Genomic DNA, 27,114 nt, shown 5'->3' on the forward strand with positions numbered 1-27,114 from the left:
TACAAATTGGTATTGCATTACAGAAGAGTATTTATTTATTTATTGCATTTGTATCCCACATTTTCCCACCTCTTTGCAGGCTCAATGTGGCTTACAATACTTCATGAATGGTGGAATTACATTAGAAGATAGACATTTTGTGTTACAGAGGATCTTGGGTAACAAAATAATGGCTTACAGTATATCAAGAATGGTGGGAAAGCATTAGAAGTTAGATTATTAATGTTACAGAAGAATCTTGGGTAACATGGTAATGATAAAATATGATAGTAATATAGCAAGTAGAAATTGTAGAGCAGTTCTAAATATATGTGGAGGAGTGGTGTGTGCGCACATTTGTTGATCTTTGTGGTATACTTTATTAAAGAGATGGGTCTTCAGTAGTTTGTGGAAGTTGGTTAGTTCGTGAATCGTTTTTAAGTTGTGCGGCAGTGCGTTCCATAACTTTGTACTCAAGTAGGTAAAGTTTGACGCATGCATTATTTTGTAGATTAATCAGTCAAGTATAGAGAATTCATTTTCGGGAAGAGAGACAAAGAGGTGGTTCGTTAAAGTTCATTCGTGTCGAAGTAACTGATGCAATCAGGTATAAAGAGTTCGGTTTTGTCAGGTCTGGTATAAGTTTCGTTGTCTGGTGTTTAGGATGTAGCATTGTAGTATGCCTTATTGAACAGGTTGGATTTTAGCGATCTTCGGAAGTTGGTTAGGTCGTGCATTGCTTTTATGGCGTTTGGTAGTGCATTCCATAGTTACGTGCTTATGTAGGAGAAGCTTGATGCATATGTTGCTTTATATTTTAGACCTTTACAACTGGGGTAATGAAGGTTCAGGAATATAAGGCAAATTGAGACCCTTGACATTGAGGGTGAGTATTCTAAGAGGAGACGTTGCGGATCAGTGAGGAACACAGTGCATAGGCCACTTCAGCAGGATAAAAAACTGCCATGACCGTAAAATGAGACCTCAAGGTACAGTTTCTTCCAGACCAATTCAGCCGCACTACCAACCTAAACAAAACCCAAACATAGAAACCCCACCCCACCCTCCCACCACCCCACCAAAACTACAAAAGCAGCTCCCAAGTCCAAAACTCAAGGGCTCAAACTGGAGAGAAAGTCACCACGCCCCAAGAAATGCCCCCCACCCCTAACCCCAGCAACAACAAGATGCAAAAGTACAGTATATCCCCTTCTTGAACAAAAAGGCTGGACCAATCTAGTGTCATAATAACAGAAAATATGGTCCCATACACCACTGGCCACATCAAAAAAACAAAACACAACAGTACACAATGTCCTTGGGATAACTTGACTCCGAAAAGGAGGAGCAAAGATGACTCAGAAGAACAGATGGCAGCACTACAGAAACTGCTTAACTAAACAAAGTAAACCAGTGAAATAAAACTAGTCAACACTTGCTCTGAGCTCTAGATGAACCCCGCTGGTTCCTCTGGGCTTTAGGTCTAGAGGGCACCTGTGAACAGGATGCTTGAGCTGGAGGCATAGAAATACTGCCCTCCAGGAGCTTCTGTCAGGCTTCCTCAGGGGTGCGCACCTTACAAAGCTTCCCCGCCAAAGGGAAACTGAACGCGAACGGGAAGTTCCACTTGTATTTAATGTTTTTTTGCTGCAAGAGCTCCAGAATAGGCTTAAGGTGTCTACGCTTCGCCAGCATAAATGCAGAGAGGTCCTGGAACAGCTGTACTTTAGCATCTTGAAATTTGAAGGAAGCTAAGGACCGAGAACGCTACAGCAGAAGCTCCCTGTCTACAAATCTGGCAAAACAAACCACAATGTTCCAGTTCAGGAGGCCCCTCTGGTGCTTCAGCTCCCAGTAGTTGCTGACAGAGTAATGTGACAAGAGCAGGCACGTTCTCCTGACCCGAATTCTCAGGGACATCCCTGATTCTCAGGTTTTTCTGACATCCTCGGTTTTCAATATCGTTGAGCTTGTAACATAACTCCTCATAGTGCTGCATGATGCTCTGACTTCACCTTAACATCAAGTAGCGTGTCCTCTTGGTCATCCACCCAGATCTCTAATGCTTCCACTGCAGCTCCTTGTGACTCTGGGCAAGTCACTTAACCCTCCATTGCCCCTGGTACAAAATAAGTACCTGAATATATGTAAACCGCTTTGAATGTAGTTGCAAAAACCTCAGAAAGGCGGTATATCAAGTCCCATTTCCCTTTCCCCTTTATATAGGATGTGCATATCCTGAAGAGGGTAGTAGCAAGTGATGGGCATCTAAGGAATGGAAGGAACCAGTAGGGGAGTAAGGAATGGTGCAAGAAGAAAAATAAAGGGGGGAGTGTTCCCGGAATAATAGGCTTTATGAGTCAAACAAAGAATTTAAGTGTAATATGGATATGGACCGATAACCAATGTAATCTGAACCTGTTCCAATTCTTGCCTTGTCCTACAGATACTTGCAAGTCACCGGTGGTGATCCTGTTGGGATGGGGTGGATGCAAAGATCCACATTTAGCAAAATACAGTGACATCTACCGGAACCAGGTTAGTAACAGTGAGTGCTGTCTCTTAGCAGCAGAGTGACAGGCTTCTGACCCCTCGGAGAAACAGGACTGTGCTGTCTAGAACCTTGGTCTTCATTCCTAGTCCTTGAAGACTGTCAACAGGTCAGGTATTTCAAGATATCCCTAAGGAATCTGCATGTGAAAGGTGTTTGAATATAGTGGAAGTAGTAGGCATACAGGTCTCTCATTCACATTCATTAGTGATATCCTGAAAACCTGATCTGTTGGCAGCTCTGGAGGACTGTGAGTGAAGACCATGGTTCTAGAAGAAGGGGTTGTTGGAACCTGTGCAGTGTTGAAAATTATAATGGAAATGGAACAGCTCTGCAATGTCATCTAGAAACCAAGTGCAGATCTCAAGACTATGGATCGCCACCAGGGACCTTTGAACTAAGAGAGATTCCATCCTAGTTGCTCAGTCATTTCCCCTCATCTTATCATTTTATCCTGCTCCAGCATGATAAATCACGTGAACAAAGTACAGCTGATGAACACCAGCTACTGCATAATCTCCAGCTCCCAATTCTGTGATTGGAATGGGATTTTTTGTTTGTTTGTTTTTGCTTGTTTTGGTTTGCTTTTTTCACTTTATAAACGTAAGTCTAGACGAGGATTTTATGTTTATCCTTTCGTATTCCTTGGGCAGGAAAAGACTTCAGTGGCCAAATTGGTTCTCAAAAAAACCTGAGGCACCAAACAGCTTTTCCACACAGCACATCACTAGCCAGAAAAACCTCCTCCATGCAAATTAAACATATTCATACGCTTACAGAAACTCACTGTCCTTATGAGCCTGTGTGCCACTCACAATATGTGCTAGTCAGGTGCAATCAAGAACGACTTATCTGACATCATCCCTTTCACATTCGATGCTTCATCAAGAGCTTCATGAAAGGGACAGTTCCGTTGTTGAGAGAAGTCATTTTTGATTGCATCTGCACTAGTGCATATTTTGAGTAGCACACAGGCCCTTAATAAGAACACTGAGAGCTTTTTGTGAGCTTATGCGGAGAGCTGTTCGGTGCCTTAAGTTTTTCTTTTTCTTTTTTGGAGCACCGATTTAACCACTGAAGTCTTTTCTTCCCCAAGGAATAAGAAAGAATAAACATAAAATCCTGGTCTAGACTTTCGTTTAGGGAGTAGTTTAGCAATATGTGGAACAGTGGAGTAAGTCTAAAGCCATAGTTTAGAATAGTTGGGGGGGGGGGTTAGGCATGTATCACATTAGATGATACAGCCTATTCTCCGAGGACAAGCAGGCTGCTTGTTCTCACGACTGGGTGACGTCCGCGGCAGCCCCCACCAACCGGAAAAAGCTTCGCGGGACGGTCGGCACGCAGGGCACGCCCACCGCGCATGCGCGGCCGTCTTCCCGCCCGTGCGCGACCGCTCCCGCCAGTTCCTTTTTTTCCGCGTCTGGAGAGAGTCGTGCTTTGCCGCTCTCTCTGTTTTCAGCCGCCGGAAAGCCGTTCGCGTTTACGCGAATCGTTTATCTTTTTCTATTTAAGTTTTGATACACCGCCCGGTTTCTTTTTTGTTTAAAAAAAAAAAAGAAAAACCTGAGCATGTGGAGCACGCGCTCCCCTTTTCCCTCGCTTCTAGCGGGGACGCCACATTGCGGCCTAGTGGCCGCACGGTCGTTTTTCCCTTTTTCGAGGTGTGATTTCCGCCACCATCGACGACTTTAACTTCGCCGACGCGATTTTTCCGTCGATGTCCTCGAAGGTCCCGAGTGGATTTAAAAAGTGTGGTCGGTGCGGCCGGCCGATCTCGCAGACCGACACCCACGCTTGGTGCCTCCAGTGCCTCGGGCCGGAGCACAATCTCAAGTCGTGTCCCCTGTGTCTCGGTCTCCGGAAACGGACTCAGGTTGCGAGGCAAGTTCTACGGGACCGTCTTTTTGGAACTTGCGCCGGCCCCTCGACGTCGACCTCGACGGCATCGGTATCGACGCCCGGTCCTTCGGTACCGGTATCGATGCCCGAGACATCGGCACCGATGGCATCGACCCCAGGAGAACAGGTCCCGTCGGCCCGCCGGTCCGCCGGTGAGAGTGGAGGTGAGAGGCCGCGTGGGCAGTCGGCCCCGGTCACTCCCTCGGCTCGTGGCCCACGGGACCGAACCCTGTCTGACCCGGTCCCTCGAGACCGAGGGGGATCGACCTCCTCCTCCTCCATGCCTTCCGGCGCCGGTGACGGGCATCGTAAGAAAGATAAGAAGCGTCGTCACCGGTCGCCCTCGGTGCATCCGGACATCGGAGAGGAGGCGACGCCGAAGCGTCTACGTCGAGAGGAGAGGTCCCCGTCGGTTGTGGAGGTACCGACGCGTCGGGGTTCCGGCACCTCGGTGCCGTCTCCTGGCTCCCACCAGCTTCTGACGCCGACACCCCTACCGGCCCCACCGCCTTTCCCGGCAGCGGGCCTGGACGAGTGCCTCAGAGCCATCCTTCCGGGGATCCTGGAAGGGCTGATGCGCCAGGCTGTGCCGGCGCCGGGGGTGCTTGCGCCCTCGGCGCCGATGTCTGTGGCGCCGGCGAGCTCTAGCCCGGCGCCGGGGCCATCGACACCGCCGCCGCTTGCGGCGCCGGTCTCGACCGCCACGCAGGTGGAGTCCCCGTCAACGTCGATGGAGGGAGCTCCGTCCCCGCCGGCGCGGGAGTCCACCGCTCGACAACACCGAGGCCTCGGTGCCTCGACGTCGAGCCGGGCCCGGTTCAGGACTCAGCTGCATGAGCTTATGTCCGATACCGAGGACGAGGACTCGTGGGGGGAAGAGGAGGACCCTAGATATTTCTCCTCAGAGGAGTCTACGGGCCTTCCCTCGGACCCCACGCCTTCACCGGAGAGGAAGCTCTCACCTCCCGAGAGTCTCTCCTTTGCCTCCTTTGTGCGGGATATGTCTATTAGCATTCCCTTCCCCGTGGTCTCTGTGGAAGAGCCGAGGGCCGAGATGCTCGAGGTCCTCGACTATCCATCACCACCTAGAGAGTCCTCCACAGTGCCGCTGCACAATGTCCTCAAGGAGACACTGCTTCGGAACTGGGTGCGACCGTTAACTAACCCCACCATTCCCAAGAAAGCAGAGTCCCAGTACAGGATCCACTCCGACCCAGAGTTAATGCGGCCCCAATTGCCCCATGACTCAGCGGTCGTGGATTCTGCTCTCAAGAGGGCACGGAGTTCGAGGGATACCGCCTCGGCGCCCCCGGGGCGGGAGTCTCGCACTCTGGACTCGTTTGGGAGGAAGGCCTACCAATCCTCCATGCTCGTGACCCGCATCCAGTCATACCTGCTCTATATGAGCATTCACATGCGGACCTATGTGCAACAACTGGCGGACCTGGTCGAGAAGCTCCCGCCGGAGCAGTCCAGGTCTTATCAGGAGGTGGTCAGGCAGCTGAAGGCCTGCAGAAAGTTCCTGTCCAGGGGTATCTATGACACCTGTGACGTGGCATCTCGTGCTGCGGCCCAAGGTATAGTGATGCGCAGGCTCTCATGGCTGCGTGCCTCTGACCTGGACAACCGCACCCCTTGCCGGGGGGATAACATTTTTGGTGAGAAGGTCGAGCAGATGGTGGACCAACTGCATCAGCGGGAAACCGCCCTCGACAAGCTCTCCCACCGGGCGCCTTCAGCATCCACCTCAGCAGGTGGACGTTTTTCCCGGGCCCGGCAGGCTGCACCCTATTCTTTTGCAAAGCGTAGGTACAACCAGCCGGCCCGAAGGCCTCGTCAGGCACAGGGACAGCTCCAGCGCGCTCGTTCTCGTCAACAGCGTGCGCCTAAGCAGCCCCCTGCGCCTCCACAGCAAAAGCCGGGGACGGGCTTTTGACTGGATCCACGGGAACATAGCCGCCCTAACAGTGTCCGTACCGGACGATCTGCCGGTCGGGGGGAGGTTAAAATTTTTTCACCAAAGGTGGCCTCTCATAACCTCCGACCAGTGGGTTTTCCAAATAGTGCGGTGCGGATACGCCCTGAATTTGGCCTCCCTGCCACCAAATTGTCCTCTGGGAGCTCAATCCTTCAGCTCCCATCACAAGCAGGTACTTGCAGAGGAACTCTCCGCCCTTCTCAGCGCCAATGCGGTCGAGCCCGTACCACCCGGGCAGGAAGGGCAGGGATTCTATTCCAGGTACTTCCTTGTGGAAAAGAAAACAGGGGGGATGCGTCCCATCCTAGACCTGAGAGGCCTGAACAAATTCCTGGTCAAAGAAAAGTTCAGGATGCTTTCCTTGGGCACCCTTCTGCCAATGATTCAGAAAAACGATTGGCTATGTTCCCTGGATTTAAAGGACGCATACACTCACATCCCGATACTGCCAGCTCACAGACAGTATCTCAGATTCCGCCTGGGCGCACGGCACTTTCAGTATTGTGTGCTGCCCTTTGGGCTCGCCTCTGCCCCACGAGTGTTTACAAAGTGCCTCGTGGTGGTAGCGGCCTACCTACGCAAGCTGGGAGTGCACGTGTTCCCATATCTCGACGATTGGCTGGTCAAGAACACCTCGGAGGCGGGAGCCCTCCGGTCTATGCAGTGCACTACTCGACTCCTGGAGCTGCTGGGGTTTGTGATAAATTACCCAAAGTCCCATCTCCAGCCAACACAGTCTCTGGAATTCATAGGAGCCCTGCTGAATGCCCAGACGGCTCAGGCCTACCTTCCCGAAGCGAGGGCCACCAATCTCCTTGCCCTGGCTTCGCAGACCAGAGCGTCTCAGCAGGTCACAGCTCGGCAGATGTTGAGACTTCTGGGTCATATGGCCTCCACAGTTCATGTGACTCCCATAGCTCGTCTTCACATGAGATCTGCTCAATGGACCCTAGCTTCCCAGTGGCGCCAAGCCACAGGGAATCTAGAAGATGTCATCCGCATCTCCACCAGTTGCCGCACTTCACTGCTCTGGTGGACCATTCGGACCAATTTGACCCTGGGACGTCCATTCCAAATCCCGCAGCCCACGAAAGTGCTGACGACGGATGCATCTCGCCTGGGGTGGGGAGCTCATGTCGACGGGCTTCACACCCAGGGTCTGTGGTCCCCCCAGGAAAAGGATCTGCAGATCAACCTCCTGGAGCTCCGAGCGATCTGGAACGCACTGAAGGCTTTCAGAGATCGGCTGTCCTACCAAATCATTCAAATTCGGACAGACAATCAGGTTGCAATGTATTACACCAACAAGCAGGGGGGCACCGGATCTCGCCCCTTGTGTCAGGAAGCCGTGGGGATGTGGCGTTGGGCTTGCCAGTCCGGCATGCTTCTCCAAGCCACATACCTGGCAGGTGTAAACAACAGTCTGGCCGACAGACTGAGCAGAGTCATGCAACCGCACGAGTGGTCGCTTCATTCCAGAGTGGTACGCAAGATCTTCCGAGAGTGGGGCACCCCCTCGGTGGACCTTTTCGCCTCTCAGACCAACCACAAGCTGCCTCTGTTCTGTTCCAGACTACAGGCACACAGCAGGCTAGCGTCGGATGCCTTTCTCCTCCATTGGGGGACCGGCTTCCTGTACGCTTATCCTCCCATACCTTTGGTGGGGAAGACCTTACTAAAGCTCAAGCAAGACCACGGCACCATGATTCTGATAGCGCCTTTTTGGCCCCGTCAGATCTGGTTCCCTCTTCTTCTGGAGTTGTCCTCAGAAGAACCGTGGAGATTGGAGTGTTTTCCGACTCTCATTTCGCAGAACGACGGAGCGTTGCTGCACCCCAACCTTCAGTCCCTGGCTCTCACAGCCTGGATGTTGAGGGCGTAGACTTCACTGCGTTGGGTCTGTCTGAGGGTGTCTCCCGGGTCTTGCTTGCCTCTAGGAAGGATTCCACTAAAAAGAGTTACTTTTTCAAGTGGAGGAGGTTTGTCGTCTGGTGTGAGAGCAAGGCCCTAGAACCTCGTTCTTGCCCTGCACACAACCTGCTTGAATACCTTCTGCACTTATCAGAGTCTGGCCTCAAGACCAACTCAGTAAGGAATCACCTTAGTGCGATTAGTGCTTACCATTATCGTGTGGAAGGTAAAGCCATCTCTGGAGAGCCTTTAGTAGTTCGATTCATGAGAGGCTTGCTCTTGTCAAAGCCCCCTATCAAGCCTCCTACAGTGTCATGGGATCTCAACGTCGTCCTCACCCAGCTGATGAAACCTCCTTTTGAGCCACTGAATACCTGCCATCTGAAGTACTTGACCTGGAAGGTCATTTTCTTGGTGGCAGTTACTTCAGCTCGTAGGGTCAGTGAGCTTCAAGCCCTAGTAGCTCATGCTCCATATACCAAATTTCATCACAACAGAGTAGTGCTCCGCACCCACCCAAAGTTCCTGCCGAAGGTGGTGTCGGAGTTCCATCTTAACCAGTCAATTGTCTTGCCAACATTCTTCCCCAGGCCGCATACCCGCCCTGCTGAACGTCAGTTGCACACATTGGACTGCAAGAGAGCATTGGCCTTCTACTTGGAGCGGACACAGCCCCACAGACAGTCCGCCCAATTGTTTATTTCTTTCGACCCTAACAGGCTAGGGGTCGCTGTCGGGAAACGCACCATTTCCAATTGGCTAGCAGATTGCATTTCCTTCACTTACGCCCAGGCTGGGCTGGCTCTTGAAGGTCATGTCACAGCTCATAGTGTTAGAGCCATGGCAGCGTCAGTGGCCCACTTGAAGTCAGCCACTATTGAAGAAATTTGCAAGGCTGCGACGTGGTCATCTGTCCACACATTCACATCACATTACTGCCTCCAGCAGGATACCCGACGCGACAGTCGGTTCGGGCAGTCGGTGCTGCAGAATCTGTTTGGGGTGTAAATCCAACTCCACCCTCCAGGACCCGAATTTATTCTGGTCAGGCTGCACTCTCAGTTAGTTGTTCTTCGTAGGTCAATTTCCTGTTGTACCCTCGCCGTTGCGAGGTTCAATTGACCTGGGTTCTTGTTTTGAGTGAGCCTGAGAGCTAGGGATACCCCAGTCGTGAGAACAAGCAGCCTGCTTGTCCTCGGAGAAAGTGAATGATACATACCTGTAGCAGGTGTTCTCCGAGGACAGCAGGCTGATTGTTCTCACCTACCCTCCCTCCTCCCCTTTGGAGTTGTGTTTCATATTTTATTGCTTGTCATTCAACTGGCGGGAGCGGTCGCGCACGGGCGGGAAGACGGCTGCGCATGCGCGGTGGGCGTGCCCTGCGTGCCGACCGTCCCGCGAAGCTTTTTCCGGTTGGTGGGGGCTGCCGCGGACGTCACCCAGTCGTGAGAACAATCAGCCTGCTGTCCTCGGAGAACACCTGCTACAGGTATGTATCATTCACTTTATTGAGAATCAATTTATCCATCTATCTCTCTGTCCATCTTCATACATTTATTTTGCTTGAATATGAGCAAAGAAACAGATATGGTCCAAATAAGTTAGCCTGAAATATCGGCAGGAGTCCCCAGCTCTCACTGGCAAAGATCAGGCTGAAACCATTGCAGTGCAATGTGAAGTACTGGCAAGGGTCCCCAGCTCTCACTGGCAAAGATCAGGCTGGAACCATTGCAGTGCAAGGTGGAGTACTGGCAAGGGTCCCCGGCTCCCACTGGCAAAGATCAGGCTGGAACCATTGCAGTGCAATGTGGAGTACTGGCAAGGGTCCCCAGCTCCCACTGGCAAAGATCAGGCTGAAACCATTGCAGTGCAATGTGAAGTACTGGCAAGGGTCCCCAGCTCTCACTGGCAAAGATCAGGCTGGAACCATTGCAGTGCAAGGTGGAGTACTGGCAAAAGTCCCCGGCTCCCACTGGCAAAGATCAGGCTGGAACCATTGCAGTGCAATGTGGAGTACTGGCAAGGGTCCACAGCTCCCACTGGCAAAGATCAGGCTGGAACCATTGCAGTGCAATGTGGAGTACTGGCAAGGGTCCCCGGCTCCCACTGGCAAAGATCAGGCTGGAACCATTGCAGTGCAATGTGGAGTACTGGCAAGAGTCCCTGGCTCCCACTGGCAAAGATCAGGTTGGAACCATTGCAGTGCAATGTGTAGTACTGGCAAGAGTCCCCGGCTCCCACTGGCAAAGATCAGGCTGGAACAATGACAGTGCAATGTGGAGTACTGGCAGGAGTCCCCAGCTCCCACCGGCAAAGATCAGGCAGAACTGCTGCGATGGCTGGAGAGGTGAAAGGGCCCAGTGACCGGAACTTGAGGCTTCCTTCAGTCCCTTTCCCCCAGGGAAACCACTGATCCTATCTGGTCTTTTATACTACCCTTCCCGCCATCCCCAGCCCTGATGTATAAACACTGCCCTGTACCTTAGACTGGATCAGGCCCTTCCCCCAGCCAGGACCCCAACTCATCCCCTGGAGTCTGAAGGGGGGGGGGGATGGAAGCAGGAACAAGCTCCACTCATTCTTACCCTAGAGACTGCCTATACAAATAACACCTAGCACTAGTACTACAAGTCAGAGAGTCCCAGGGGAAGGGGAGACAGACTGACCCTCTGTAAGGGGTTATGCTTCATTTAGGGAAGGGAGCTTGCTTGTCTATATTTTAGTCTTATATCAGAGCTGGGGAAGGAGGGGAGGTTAGTCTGCTGGATCATCCAAGATCATAGGTCCCTTCCTGGGGAGGGAGTCCAGGTGGCTTCAACTTCAGGCCAGAGGCTACTTTAATTTTGCCCTGCTGCCACCATATGAAACACTCTTTGGGCAGTGCTTAGAGAATGCAACTCTTCAAACTGTTTTGTTTCTCAATTTACTGTCTCTGTTTACAGAAATTTATTTATTTATTTTAGATCATTTATACCCCGCCTTTTGCCACGGAACGCAGCCCCAAAGCGGCTTACAATGAACTAAAGAAAAGAATTACAATAACAGTTGATGGCAAGAGGGAGGGAGAATAAATACAAAAATCGTGGAAATGAGCAGCAGGTAGGGAAAAGAACAGAAAGAGAGGAAGGAGAAATAGGTCAAAATCAGATCTTGACTCGCGGAGTCACAATAGATAATGATAAAGAGTGTCCCATCAAGGCCAGGAACCGGTCTCCAGGTGCTCCAGCAGGCAGAACAGCGAAGGCGGGGGTAGGGCAGTGCAGGAGGCGGCCACAAGGCAGGAGAGACTGAGAAGCTTGTCAGGAGGAAAGAGTTCAACAGATGATAGGCCGTTCCGGTGTAGAGGAGGCGGTGCTGGACAAGGGCAAAATGAAGAGGGCTCAAACCAGATCGGGAAGCAGAGACGATCAGAAGACAGGCAGCCCCCGACAGCTTGGGTGCCAGCAGTGCCGGGAGTCCACGCACAGGGGGAAGGGATGCTCATGATCACTTCGTCGCTCGCTTGTTTCCACAGTTTCACATCTTTAAAGTGCTTCTCATAACAGTCATTGCGTAGCAGCTACCGCCGCAGCTATGTCTGCTGGGATGGGCCTGTGTGCCGTTAGCTGGCGGTTGGTTTACAGAAATAAATACCTAAATACCATTTATAACAGTGTCATAGCAATTAATGCAGCAAAACCCTTTGAGAGACCCTTTCAGTGCTTTTTTCAGGAAAGAAAGATGCTGGTACTCAAATATTGGGCAGTTTCAGGGGATCCCCCAGTGTCCCACACCTCCACAGTAGCCCTACGTCTTGCTTAGTTCCAGCGCAGTCCTCCCCATTACAGTTTACAGAAGGAATAAGAGGGCAGCGCTCTTACCTTCCGGGGGATGGGGGATTTAAAGAAAGAGACATCACTCATGCTATTCTTTCTCTTCTTTTTTTTAGATTCACAAACCTTTTTAGCATGACACAGTTGAATATGTTTTCACAAAGTAATGCATGAAAAGGGCAATTCTGTCATCTAGGCGCCCGCATTTACATGCATGTTACATGTGTAAATGTTTAGAATAATAGCATATATGCAAATATTTTGCCTATATGCTATTCTTCAAGTGCTCAGTTCCTTAGCCATCGCAGCAGACGAAAGCAGAAACTGGTGGGTTGTGTCCATCAACCAGCAGGTGGAGACAAAGATTATAAAGCTGAAGGCAGTGACACCAGATGGCCAGCTTCTCCTTCAGTCACAGAAGAGAGGGAAAACAGCATACAAATACAACCAGGCAAACAAAAAAAGCAAACACACTGGGCCTTCAGGATTGAGAAAAATGTAGTCCTTTAATATGACAAAGACCCGACACGGGCCGTATTTCGGCGTACAACCGCCTGCATCAGGGGTCTAACATAAAAACACATAAAAATAAACATCAATTAAAAACAATAAATTATTAAATTAATCAGCAAAACAATATCAGTAGACCATAATTTCAGTCATATGCACATGATTACCATAGCTTAAAACCATTATACATATGCACATACCTACATATACATACACTTATATACACCACGTACAAATATATATATATATAGAGAGAGAGAGAGAGAGAAAAATATTCAAAAACCGTATATTTCAAAATGGTACCCATATATGCCCACCAATGCATACATATGTAAGCTCACATATTCACACACACATATACATATATATTCTCATAAATAAGCCATTACATATACATACATATAAATACACACAATCATACCATACTTCAAATTTCTTTAACGCATAATTCTAAATAAAACATCACCAAAGCATACTAGACACTATATCTTGCTGCACCATATGCCTGGAATAGACTTCCTGAGCCGGTCCGTCAAGCTCCATCTCTGGCTGTCTTCAAATCTAAGCTAAAAGCCAGTGGTGTGCTGGTAAATGTTTAACAACAGGCTGTCTCCCCGGTCCACCTCTGCGCCCCTCGTCCACCTCTGCGCCCCCCTCAAAATTGCAGAGCTGTCTATATCCGGGGAGAGAGCCTGGGGGGGGGGGGGGGGGCAATGCATTACTCTCTCCAGGAAAAAAAAAATTAAATGATCCCAGGTTCCAATCTAATTTATGTTTAATGTGGGATAAAATGCCATAAATAAGTAAATAAATAAATATAAACTTTTAACGTTGAGCACCTGATTCTCAAAGTGGAAAACACTATAATGAAAATAAAATGATTTTTTCTACCTTTGTTGTCTGGTGACTTTGTTTTTCTGATCATGCTGGCCCAGTATCTGATTCTGCTGCTGTCTGTCCTCTTAACTCCGTTTCTGGGGCTTCCTTTCCATTTATTTCTTTACTTTCCTCCTTTCTTCTTCATTTCTTGCCCTACATCCATAAGTAAAAGCTGGGTCCTCCGCAGACTTGACTGTCCAGTTGATCCAGCTTCTGCCTATTTACTCCATCCATGTGCAGTTTTTCTTCTCTCTTCCTTTTCCCTCATCTCATCTCCTTGCTCTCTCTTCCCTCCCCTCCATCCATGTCCAGCATTTTCCTCTCCTCCCTCCATCCATGTCCAGCATTTCTCCTCTATCCCCTCCATTCATGTTCATCTCACTTCCTCTTTCTTCCCTCCCCTCCATCCATGTCTAGCATTTCTTCTCTCTCCCCTCCATCCATGTGCATCTCCTTCCTGTCTTCCCTTCCCTCCCCTCCATCCATGTCCAACAATTCTCCTCTCTCCCTGCCCTCCCCTCCATCCATCCATCCATGTCCAGCAACCCTCCTCTCTCTCCCTGCCCTGCCCTCCATCCACCCATGTCCAGCAACTCTCCTGTCCCCTGACCTCCCCTTCATCCACCCATGTCCAGCAACTCTCCTCTCCTCTCCCCTGTCCTCCATCCATCCATATCCAGCAACTCTCCTCTCCCCTGCCCTCCATCCATTCATACCCAGCAATTCTCTTCTCCACTGCCCCCTCCATCTATCCATACCCAGCAATTCTCTTCTCTCCCCTGCCCCCTCTATCCATCCATACCCAGCAATTCTCTTCTCTCCCCTGCCCCCCTCCCCTATCCATACCCAGCAATTCTTTTCTCTCCCCTGCCCCCTCCGTCCATCCATACCCAGCGATTCTCCTCTCTCCCCTTCCCTCCCCTCCCGCTCACATCCATGTCCAGCGATTCTCCCCTTCCATTCATATCCACCTGCCCGCCCTCTTCTCCCCCCAACATCCCCTTTTTTGTTCCTGCCACTGTGCCACCCTGCAGGGTTTAATTCTCTTTTATTACCTCCGTTGAAGCGGCTGCATCATTGAAAGCCCTGCCTATCTCTAGCCTTCCTTTCGTGAGTTCGTTCCCTCAGAGTCCTGCCTTCGCAGAAAGAGGAAATGACGTCAGAAGGCGGGACTCTGAGGGAATGAACTCACAAAGGGAAGGCTAGAGACGGGCAGGGCTTTCAATGACGCGGCCTCTTCGACGGAGGTAATAAAAAAGATTTAAATCCCCCAGGGCGGCACGGGACGGGTGCAGGCAAATGTGGGCTGAGGGAGGTGAGGTAAGCAGAGTAAGCATGGCCTGTGGTGCCCTCCTGCCATGCTTTCCTTGTTTACTGGAGCTGGCTCGCCGCGCAGAACAACCGGCTCGCAAGATCTTAAAAAATTTAACAACCAGCTCTTGCGAGCCGGTGCGAGCTGGCTCCAGCACACCACTGCTAAAAGCCCACCTTTTTGATGATGCTTTTAACTCCTAACCCTTACTCACTTGTTCAGTATCCATGTTTTATCATTCCCACCTTAGTAATTCTCTTATCCCTTATTTGTCCTGATTGTCTTGATTAGATTGTAACTCTGTCAAGCAGGTAGTCTGTCTCTTTATGTTCAGTTATACAAATGATAAGTAGTAGTAGTATTTCATGAAAAGTAGGAATAACGAGCATATTTTGTTTTGACCTGAGTGTGCAAGAGGGACAGTAAGGGGTCAGAAAGCGTATTAGGTATGAAGGTTTGTAAGACGCGCAAATTTTAAACACGTTTAGTAGTATTTTATAGGTTATTCGATGAGTCAGTGGTAACTAATGGGCAGCTTTTAGTATGTAAGTAACATGATCAAATTTTTTATGCTCTTGATCAGTTTAATGGCTGTTATTTGTACTAATTGTAGACATCTTAGGTATTTTGTACGAAGTCCTTTGTATAGTGCGTTACAGTAATCAAGTTGGCTAATCAGTAATTAGTGAATTAGAATATTAATGGGCTGAAGGAACTAAAAGGGTACTCATGGAGCATAGTAACATAGTAAATGACGGTAGATAAAGACCTGAATGGTCCATCCAGTCTGTCCAACAAGCTAAACTCATTTTTCATGGTATGTGATACTTTATATGTATACCCGAGTTTGATTTGTCCTTGCCATTCTCAGGACATAGACTGTAGAAGTCTGCCCAGCACTGTTCTTGTACTAAAAATACTGAAGCTAACATTAAAGCCCCTTAAAATTTACACTCTAGCCCATCCCTTTCTATTCAGTTACATTCAGGGCGTAGACCGTAGAAGTCTGCCCAGCACTGATTTTGCTTCCCAATTACCAGCATTGCCACCCAATCTCCACTAAGATATGTAGTTTATAGAATGAAGAGAAGAGAGGGAGGAAATGTGCATGGATGGAAGGAAAGAGGAAGGGGGAAATACTGCACATGGATGGAGGGGAGGGGAGAGAGAAGAGAGGGAGGAGATGGTGCACATGGATGGAGGAGAGAGAAGAGAGGGAGGAGATGGTGCACATGGATGGAGGGGAGGAGGAGAGAGAAGAGAGGGAGGAGATGGTGCACATGGATGGAGGGGAGGAGGAGAGAGAAGAGAGGGAGGAGATGGTACACATGGATGGAGGGGAGGGGGAGAGAGAAGAGAGGGAGGAGATGGTGCACATGGATGGAGGGGAGGAGGAGAGAGAAGAGAGGGAGGAGATGTTGCACATGGATGGAGGGGAGGAGGAGAGAGAAGAGAGGGAGGAAGGAGATGGTGCACATGGATGGAGGGGAGGGGGAGAGAGAAGAGAGGGAGGAGATGGTGCACATGGATGGAGAGGAGGGGGAGAGAGAAGAGAGGGAAGAGATGGTGCACATGGATGGAGGAGAGAGAAGAGAGGGAGGAGATGGTGCACATGGATGGAGGGGAGGAGGAGAGAGAAGAGAGGGAGGAGATGGTGCACATGGATGGAGGGGAGGAGGAGAGAGAAGAGAGGGAGGAGATGGTGCACATGGATGGAGGGGAGGGGGAGAGAGAAGAGAGGGAGGAGATGGTGCACATGGATGGAGGGGATGGGGAGAGAGAAGAGAGGGAGGAGATGGTGCACATTGATGGAGGGGAGGAGAAGAGATGGAAAACTAGATAAATTTGAGAAGGGTGCAGAATAGTGCAAGAAAGCTGAACATGAAAGATCAGAGCTAAATACTGATGTAGAGTAGGAAGAAGAAAGGAGAGAAAAAATAGCAAATGGACAGGAGGCCCTGAAAGAGTTAAGAGCATAGATAGGGAAGGAGAACCAGAGATGGGGGAACAAGATGTTTAAAAAAATAAAGTCATCAGACAACAAAGGTAGGAAAAATGATTTTAATTTCAGTTTAATGATTGAAATATGTCAGTTTTGAGAATTTACTGCTGCTGTCTTATATTTTGCACCGTACAGGAGGAAATGCATTTTTCAATTTCTCTGGTGTTGCTCTGCATGCCGACACTGGAACTTAGGGATTCAGTTTAATTTTTGTCTACATTCGTACATTATATTTATGTTCACTTATCCTGTATTTGAAGAGGGGCTGTCTGTGTTCTGCCTGTGTGACTGAGAACAGGTATTCTGTTGGGGATGGATGTCGGCCCCCATTGAAACTCTTTCACTGATAGAGGTCATGGAAAAGAGAAAAGGACCCGAAGGAGCCCTCAAGCAAGAAAATTGAATACATTGCTAAGATCTTATAAAATAGTACATACCAGAGAGGTTAAATAAAACGTTCCCCATGGTCTCAAGTTGCTGGATGGGCAGATTGATTCACTGGGGGGATTGCCAGTGTTCCAGAAGCAAAAGACCCAAAAACAAGCCTGCTTCATTTTAAACCTCCTGGGAAGGGGTCATGAGTGTAAGGAAGGGCCTGAGTACAATTTATATTCCTCGCCCGAGAGAAAGGCAAAGGGGGGAGATGGGCAGTAGAGAAAGTTTCTGTAGTTAGGGATTCATTGTTGTTGGGGAATAGAATAGAATACTTTGTTGGACCTGGTCTGGAGGAAGGTAAAATAAACATTAAATATACAAAAAGACAAAATTGTTGCTAATCTGTTGCCACTGCATTTTCTATTTCTTCCTCTTTCTGTGGCTAGGGATTCCCAGGACTGTGTGACCTGCTTGTCCTCAGAAAAAACGCAGTTCCTTATCTGTAACATAAGTTGTCCTAGGACTGCAGATTAGACGGCCCTCACAAAATCCACTCCCATCCCTAACTATAAGCTTTAGAGATGTCGCAGACACACATGCTTGGTTCTCCACTCTAGAAAGCCCTAAGCTTGCAGAGCTGTCATTTGTCTGTCCTGGGCTCCACTGGATGATGATTTAGGACTATGTAACCTGCTGTCCTCAGAGAACTCCTGTTGACAGGTAAGAAACTTCATTTTACCACCTTATGGTGCTTCTCTGTACTGTCCTTGATCACAGCATTTAAGGCTGGTGTTCTGCCTTCTGTTTCCTGCTTTGTCCAGCCTCTCCCTTTCTAGATAACAGCCTGCAGAGATCAGAACCGAACAGAGAATGTCTCTGCTCCATTACCCAGCTCCTCTCCTTCTGTCATTTCCCTGGGGCTGATGATGTCAGTAGAGTACCTGCAGACACCTCATGGTGTCACTTGTCTACCGTGCTACAGCCTGTTTGAATCCCACACTGGGATTTCAGTCAGCAGCTCCACCACCTCCAGCCACTTTTGGTGGGGAAATGAGAGAACCTAGCTGGGGAAGGTAATGGCAAAGTGGCACACAAGTGACAGTTACCCACAGAGAAATAGCCTATGTTATAAAATACACAAGGTTTCGCACAACACAGCTTGGCTTTCACAAACAATTTTTGCACTACTGTGGGTACCCTGTGTTATAATGAGTTTTGCACACATGCTAACTGTGGGCAAAGACTCGCTGTGACATGGGTGCACAGCTAATTTAAATCCCATGGTGATGAAGATATTAACCCTCAGGCGACCCTCAGGGGGAGGAATGCTGGCTTCCGTCTAACCCCTGGTAAGCCTTTCCTCAGCTGAGAGGTGCCCAGCTCTACCACCGGCTGCCTTTCAGGTGTTTTAGAGGACTTGCAGCTCATCTGCATATCCTTTCAGCCTTCTCCGGGCTGACACCCAGGTCCACTCCGATCCACTCAGGGCCTCCGCTCTAGGCGCGCAGGGCATTTTTCTCTTTACATCTAATCTTCCCAGTTGCTAAAGTACCTCAGTCATTTATGGCCCTTATTCACATTCTCTTCCTAGCCCTGTCCCTTCCTAATCTTTTCCCTCACCCCCTACCTTTCTCCGCTAAAGGAACTCACTGCCCATCCATCGACTTCATCACCTCACCTTCTCTCCTACCCTCTTCCTCCCTCTTGGCTTTTAATCTCCGCCTCTTTCTTCCGTCCATTTTGCCTTCCCCATTCCACCTAAATACCTCTCGCCTTCGACGCCTTCGTGGCCACACCTCTCCTACTCTCCTCCGCACTCTTTTACTTCTTCTCTTACTCTCAGCCGGTGACATCAATCCCAATCCTGGCCCCCCTCACCAACTATTATCCCAACTCTATAGATCTCACCGCGACCTCTCTAACCTCATCTCTATTTCTCTACTTCCTTCCTCTTCTCTGCCCTTCTCTTGCGCCCTATGGAATGCCCGCTCTATCTGTAACAAACTCGCCTATATCCAGGACCTCTTTATCTCGCGTCACCTCCATCTGCTCACCATAACAGAAACCTGGCTCTGCCCTGATGACTCTGCTTCAGTCGCAGCCCTGTGCCATGGCGGTTATCTATTTTCACATACTCCTCGCCCTGCTGGCTGTGGGGGCGGTGTTTGACTACTTCTCTCTCCCTCCTCCAGATTTCAACCCCTTCTTCCACCTCAATCTCACTGTTTTTCCTCCTTTGAAGTCCACTCTATCTGCCTTTTCTCTCCTCTGCCTCTTCGAACAGCGGTCATTTATCGTCCCCCTGATAAGTCCCTTTCATCCTTTCTCAGTGACTTTGACGCCTGGCTTGCCTTCTTCCATGATCCTTCCTCCCCCTCTCTCATCCTTGGTGACTTTAATATTCCTGCTAATGATCCTTCCAACTCTTATATTTCCAAGTTACTCGCTTTAACATCCTCCTTTAATCTCCAACTATGCTCCACCTCCCCCACTCATCAAAATGGTCACTGTCTTGATCTCATCTTCTCCTCCAACTGTTCACCCTCTAGTTTCCTTGCCTCTGATCTTCCCTCCTCTGATCACCATCTTAAAACTTTCACACTTAAATCTCCTCCCTCCCAGTCCCGTCCTATCTTATCTAATTTGTCTAGGAATCTTCACGATATTGACCCTTCATCTCTATCCTCCCATGTTTCAAACCTCCTCTCTACTGTAGCACCATCCACGTCTGTCAACGAGGCTGTTTCTTCTTACAACAATACTCTATCCTCTGCCTTAGACACTCTTGCACCTTTGATGACCCGCCCTGTAAGGCGTACAAAACCCCAACCTTGGCTGACTTCTAATATCCGCTACCTACGTTCCTGTACCCGCTCCGCCGAACGCCTCTGGCGGAAATCTCGGGCCCTTGCTGATTTCTTACACTTTAAGTTCATGCTGACCTCCTTCCAATCTGCTCTTTTACGTGCCAAACAGGATTATTATATCCAACTGACCAACTCTCTTGGCTCTAATCCTCGACTTCTCTTCACCACATTGAACTCTCTCCTCAAGGTGCCCCCTCCCCCAACCCCCCCTTCATTATCTCCTCAGACCCTTGCTGAATTCTTTCACAACAAGGTTCAAAAGATAAACCTTGCTTTCTCTACTTCACCACCTCTCCCTCCACTAGTCCGTTCCCCTCTCTCTCCTTCCCCTCATTCCCTTTCCTCCTTTCCTGAAGTTACTATTGAGGAAACTACACTTCTCCTTTCTTCCTCAAAATGTACCACCTGTTCCTCTGATCCCATTCCCACCCACCTTCTTAATGCCATCTCTCCTACTCTTATTCCTTTTATCTGTCACATTCTCAACCTCTCACTTTCCACTGCGACTGTCCCTGCTGCCTTTAAACATGCTGTGGTCACACCTCTCCTTAAGAAGCCTTCACTCGACCCTACTTGTCCGTCTAATTACCGACCCATCTCCCTCCTTCCTTTTCTCTCCAAATTACTTGAGCGTGCTGTTCACCGCCGCTGCCTTGATTTTCTCTCCTCACATGCTATTCTTGACCCACTACAATCTGGTTTTCGCCCTCTCCACTCAACCGAAACTGCGCTTACTAAAGTCTCCAATGACCTATTACTGGCTAAATCCAGAGGTCAATATTCTATCCTCATTCTTCTTGATCTTTCCACTGCTTTTGACACTGTCGATCACAGCATACTTCTCGATACCCTGTCCTCACTTGGATTCCAGGGCTCTGTCCTTTCCTGGTTCTCTTCCTACCTCTCCCTCCGCACCTTTAGTGTTCACTCTGGTGGATCCTCTTCTACTTCTATCCCTCTGCCTGTCGGCGTACCTCAGGGTTCTGTTCTTGGTCCCCTCCTCTTTTCTATCTACACTTCTTCCCTTGGTTCATTAATCTCATCCCATGGCTTTTCCTACCATCTCTATGCTGATGACTCCCAAATCTACCTTTCTACCCCTGATATCTCACCTTGCATCCAAACCAAAGTTTCAGCATGCTTGTCTGACATTGCTGTCTGGATGTTTCAATGCCACCTGAAATTAAATATGACCAAAACCGAGCTTCTCATTTTCCCCCCCCCCAAACCCACCTCCCCGCTCCCCCCATTTTCTATTTCTGTTGATGGCTCTCTCATTCTCCCTGTCTCCTCAGCTCGAAACCTTGGGGTCATCTTTGACTCTTCTCTCTCCTTCTCTGCTCATATCCAGCAGATTGCCAAGACCTGTCGTTTCTTTCTTTACAACATCCGTAAAATCTTCCCCTTTCTTTCCGAGCACTCTACCAAAACCCTCATCCACACCCTTGTCACCTCTCGTTTAGACTACTGCAATCTGCTTCTTGCTGGCCTCCCACTTAGTCACCTCTCCCCTCTCCAGTCGGTTCAAAACTCTGCTGCCCGTCTCGTCTTCCACCAGGGTCGCTTTACTCATACTACTCCTCTCTCCTCAAGACCCTTCACTGGCTCCCTATCCGTTTTTGCATACTGTTCAAACTTCTTCTACTAACCTATAAATGTACTCACTCTGCTGCTCCCCAGTATCTCTCCACACTCATCCATCCCTACACCCCTTCCCGTGCACTCCGCTCCATGGATAAATCCTTCTTATCTGTTCCCTTCTCCACTACTGCCAACTCCAGACTTCGCGCCTTCTGTCTCGCTGTACCCTACGCCTGGAATAAACTTCCTGAGCCCCTACGTCTTGCCCCATCCTTGGCCACCTTTAAATCTAGACTGAAAGCCCAACTTTTTAACATTGCTTTTGACTCGTAACCACTTGTAACCACTCGCCTCCACCTACCCTCCTCTCTTCCTTCCCGTTCACATTAATTGATTTGATTACTTTATTTATTTTTTTTGTCTATTAGATTGTAAGCTCTTTGAGCAGGGACTGTCTTTCTTCTATGTTTGTGCAGCGCTGCGTACGCCTTGTAGCACTATAGAAATGCTAAATAGTAGTAGTAGTAGTAGCATTCGACACAGATGCAGAGAACTGACAGAAGGCCAAGTGCAAGCTTTTCTAAATCCGAGGAGGAGCTGAAGAGTTTTGCTTTGTGCAGGCAGCGTTAGTGAGGTTTTCACGGCTGTATCTTCTTTTTACTGCAAGCTTACAGGACCTGCAACTTTTTCCCAGCTTCATTGAAGAGGATGAGTCAAAAAAAAAAAAAGCTGAGGGGGAGGTATGATGGAATGAAGAGTAAAGTGCTGAACTATTAACAGATATTTGATATTGGAAAAGCGTTGCCTGTGCTGGAATGCTATTCTATGCATAAGTATCCGTATTGCAGAAACTGTGCAGGGAATAGCATTCCGGCACATACAGCCGCAGGTGCCGATACATTTTTTGAGTGCAAAATCTAGCTGCCCCTGCTAGTACAAAGCCATGTATTCATGCATCCATTGTGCTGTCCTTTGTTAGCTCACAGGCTGTTTCCATATTACTGCATTGGGCACATTTTTTTTTTAATACATGAATTAGAAACCCTTGTGCTGAGCTTTAGGGCAGAGCTCTAATGCATGGCTTTTGCACCAGCCCTTGTGTTTATGAAATGGAAAGGGGCTTTACAGGAAGTTAGTGAGTGCTACGCCTCTGCTCTCCAGTTCTTTACTGCCAAGTCGTTAACCAGTTAAGACCCTCTCTCCCCACTTTGTTCTGTTGTCCCAGACAGCTTGCAATATAGAGTGCTTTAACAGTTCTAGAAATTGCTGGCTAATAAATCTTGTTATTTTTTTTTAAACAGGACCTGAAATGTTAAAATTAAGGTCAGGTATCTGTCTGTGGAGCACTGATGCAGGCTTTGTCTCTTCCTCCAGGGGTGCACCGTAATCCGTTACACCTCACCATGGACGGCTGCGTTCTTCTCAGAATCCTTTGGCCGTAAGACCCTGAGGCTCTACGCCAAGAATCTGCTGGAGCTTCTTTTTGATTATGAGATTGAGAAGAGCCCCATCTTTTTCCATGTATTCAGCAACAATGGGGTGATGCTATACCGCTACATTGTGCAGCTGTTACGCTGCCATCGTCAGTTTTGTACGCTGAAGGTGGTGGGTACAGTGTTCGACAGTGGCCCCGGCAATCGCAACGTGCTGGGTTCCCTCCGTGCCTTGAACAGGATTCTGACATCCTACACCAATGTGGTGTTCAGGATTATTCTCCTGCTGCTGTTCAGTGTCATGGTGGTTGTGTACCGAATCCTTCTCTATCCCCTAACGCGCTTGTTCCACGAAAGCCACTATGATGTCATGAAGAAAGATTTCTCCTCATGGCCCCAGCTTTACTTGTACTCCAAGGCAGACAAAATCATCAGTGCCCAAGATGTGGAGGAGATGGTGGAAGCGCGCAGGAAATATGGCTACCGCATCGAGGTGGTTGTGTTCTGCAGTTCGGAGCATGTGAGCCATTTACGGGAGTACCCAGCGAAGTATACAGATGCGTGCACTTGCTTCCTTATGTCTTGCTTGCAGTGCCCTCCAGAGCCTCACCACCCAAAATATTAACTTCTACTGAGGCATACAGATCAAGGGGTCATTCAAAAACCCTACTATAGAAGGGGGAGCGGGAGTGAGAGAAGAGAGTGATTAAATGTTGAAAGAAGTAGGATTTCTGGATTTTCAAAGCATTGCATTGTAAAGAAAATAAAGTCTTGGCTCCCCCTTCAGGCAAGTGTCCAAAAATGTCTAATTCCTCACTGCGATATGGAGTTGTTGGTTTTTCTCTTGTTAACCTACTTAGGCCATTGAATTACTGGCTGGAGAGACTGGAGATTCTACTTCTTGAAGATGGACCTTGTAGAAGCTGGTAAGCAGAGAAAGTTTAAATGCACATATAAGATACACCCTGTACACAACAAACAGTCTGTACTTGTTTCATAGCCAGATAATCTAGGGCAGTGATGGCGAACCTATGGCACGCGTGCCAGAGAGGGCACGCAGAGCCCTCTCCCTTGGCACGCGCGCCATCGCAGGTCCGCCCACTCTCCCTCCCTCCCAGCACCAGGCCTGTCTCCCGCCCTCCCTCCAACCAAACAAGCAATCATCAACCCGCCCGCCCACCCTCCCTCCCTCCCAGCACCAGGAACCCACCCTTCTCCTCTTAAATTTTAAAAGCGTACCTCCTCGGAGTTCATTCAGGCGGCGTGCGGGACCAGAGCTTGAGAGACAGAAAGGAAGGTGCGCCAAGCGAAGAACACACGCTTCGTTGCCGCTGCCGACGCACGTCGCCTGAATGAACTCCGAGGAGGTACGCTTTTAAAATTTAAGAGGAGAAGGGGGGGTTCCTGGTGCTGGGAGGGAGTGAGGGAGGACGGATGGGCGGGCGGGCGGGTGGGTTGATGGTTGCTTGTTTGTTGGAGGGAGGGCGGGAGGCAGGCCTGGTGCTGGGAGGGAGGGAGGCAGGCTGGGTGCTGCTGGGTGGGATGGGGGCCTGATGTTGGGAGCTGGGTGGGAGGGAGGCCTGATGGTGGGTGCTGGGTGGGAGGGAAGCCTGATGGTGGGTGCTGGGTGGGAGGGAGGCCTGATGGTGGGTGCTGGGAGGGAGGGAAGCCTGATGGTGGGTGCTGGGTGGGAGGGAGGCCTGGTGCTGGGTGGGAGGGAGGCCTGATGGTGGGTGCTGGGTGGGAGGGAGGCCTGGTGCTGGGTGCTGCCGGGTGCTGGGAGGGAGGACAGGGAGAGAGGAGGGTGGCTGGACATTTGTGGCTGGAGGGGAGAGGAGGGTGGCTGGACATTTGTGGCTGGAGGGGAGAGGAGGGTTGCTGGACATGGATGGAGGGCAAGAAATGAAGAAGAAAGGAGGAAAGTAAAGAAATAAATGGAAAGGAAGCCCTGGAAACGGAGTTAAGAGAACAGAGAGAGAGCAGCAGAATCAGATACTCGGCCAGCACGATCAGAAAAACAAAGTCACCAGATAACAAAGGTAGAAAAAATCATTTTATTTTCATTTTAGTGTTTGAAATATGTCCACTTTGAGAATTTACATCTGCTGTCTTATTTTGCACTGGGTATACTGGAGCTGTAACAGCTTACAGAAATGATTTATAATGGAAGAAAATCATGTTATTTTTTTCTCCTATACTAGTATAATACTTTCAATGATGTCTGTTTATATGCGCCATGGCTGGTGTAAGGGGTGTGGCTATCATAGGGGTGGAGTCATGTGGTGACCCCGCCCATAATGAGTACCGGCACTTTGCGATAAATAATTCGATTTTGGGTTGCTGTTTGGGCACTCGATCTCTGAAAGGTTCGCCATCACTGATCTAGGGTATCTGTAACCTCCTCACCAGTACAGCTAATATCATCTGTAATTCATATACACACGTGAACATGTGAAGAACATTTCCATACATACAGCCGGGCTTCTTATACCCAGAACTGTGAATTTCTCTCCCTCCCTCCCAGTTCAGAACTGCATTTCAAATTTCTTGAGAGGGTAATTAACGAGGTAAGGATCTAATGAAAGAGACCAGATCCAATGGTCTAGGATGCAAGAAACTATGAGATGTAACTGTTGCTGAAGTTCTGTTCTGTGTGACTGTAGGCAGGTGACTGTCTCCTGGTACCTCCACTTTACCCACCTGTAATAATGGCAGCATTGTGTCGTTCCTTCACTCCAGTGGCATACTGAGGGCAGGGCGGTGGGGGCGGTCCGCCCCGGGTGCACGCTGCAGGAGGGATGCAGGGAGCAGCTGTGCGGCTGTTGACTCCGCTGGTCTCCTGTTCCCTCTGCTGTTACTTCCTGTTCCGGGGCAGAGGGAGCAGAGAACCAGCAGGTAAGAAGAATGCACCCGGGGGAGGGGGGGGGGGGCTTGGAGGTGATGTGCGGGGAGGGGGGACGGTTCCCCCGGGGGGGGGGGGGATGCGTAGTGGTGATTTGTCCTGGGTGGCAGCCGACCAAGGAATGCCAGTGCTTCACTCCCCTGTGCTTGCCCTCATGCTGATCAGACCTTCCAGCCCAGCAGAGGCTGCCTTTATGTTTCTGTCACATCAGACTTTAAAATCTGGGTTGGAAAAAGGGGGCTTTATTAATTCACTGAAATGCACCAGATGTCAAATTATCCAGTTCCTGGTTGGACCATCCTATTCTGGTACATTATGGGAGTTGAGACACTGATTTGAATAGACAGGATCAGACAATACAAATCCCATGCAGCTGTGGGATGTAAGTTCAAAACCAGAACTGTCCCAAAATCTCCAGCCTGGAACTGGGTAATGTGGAGTCTCTGCAGCAGCACTATGCCATAAAGAGAGTGAGTGGGGAAAGCAGTAATGGCAAAATATCTGCTATCATGCATATCCAGTGCTGCGTGCACTATAGTTCTTTTCTACTTTTCCCGTATTGAATTTGTTTCCATAGCTGTTCACTCAGTGCTGGTGGGTTCATTTAAAATGCTTCAACAGCGAGGTTCATAAACGCCCTCTAGTGACTCATCCTTTTATTTCATCTCTGTGGTCAAGATTTCATTCAGAAACAATAGAAATCAAACAAAATAAAACATGGAAAAGAAAATAAGATGATACGATCTGAGGAAGAAGGGCAACCTTCGAAAGCTAATCAAGAAATGTATTAAGTTATGTCCAATAAAAAAGGTATCATCTTATTTTCTTTTCCATGTTTTATTTTGTTTGATTTCTATTGATAACCTTAAGAGTGGACTAACACGGCTACCACACTCCTCTATTCAGAAACAAGAAAGTGAAGGTCATGATTTAATATGCAGAAACTTTCTAGCACTTTTCAAGTTTAACCCTTTGGAAATTACCTTATCTTTAGCAAATCAAGGATATTATCAGTACAATACAATAAAAACATTTATATTCCACTACTATCCTATGTAGTTCAGTACAAAGCTGGTTAGGATAAACAGGCAGTGCATGCAAATTTATCTCATGCATATTC

General features: G+C 49.0%; 1 protein-coding gene across 1 annotated transcript in view; it reads left to right on the forward strand.

Moving 5' to 3' along the window:
- TMEM53 (transmembrane protein 53) overlaps positions 1–23,878 on the forward strand; it is a 31,801-nt gene extending 7,923 nt beyond the window's left edge. Inside the window, exons 2-3 of the mRNA XM_030207262.1 lie at positions 2,426–2,517; positions 23,034–23,878. Of these exons, the coding sequence (XP_030063122.1) occupies positions 2,426–2,517; positions 23,034–23,717 (776 nt within the window). The 3' untranslated portion in view covers positions 23,718–23,878. The remainder of the gene's footprint in view (positions 1–2,425; positions 2,518–23,033) is intronic.
- The last annotated feature ends 3,236 nt before the right edge of the window (positions 23,879–27,114 follow it).

Source organism: Microcaecilia unicolor, chromosome 6, assembly GCF_901765095.1.
Source record: "Microcaecilia unicolor chromosome 6, aMicUni1.1, whole genome shotgun sequence".
Classification (NCBI taxonomy): domain Eukaryota; kingdom Metazoa; phylum Chordata; class Amphibia; order Gymnophiona; family Siphonopidae; genus Microcaecilia; species Microcaecilia unicolor.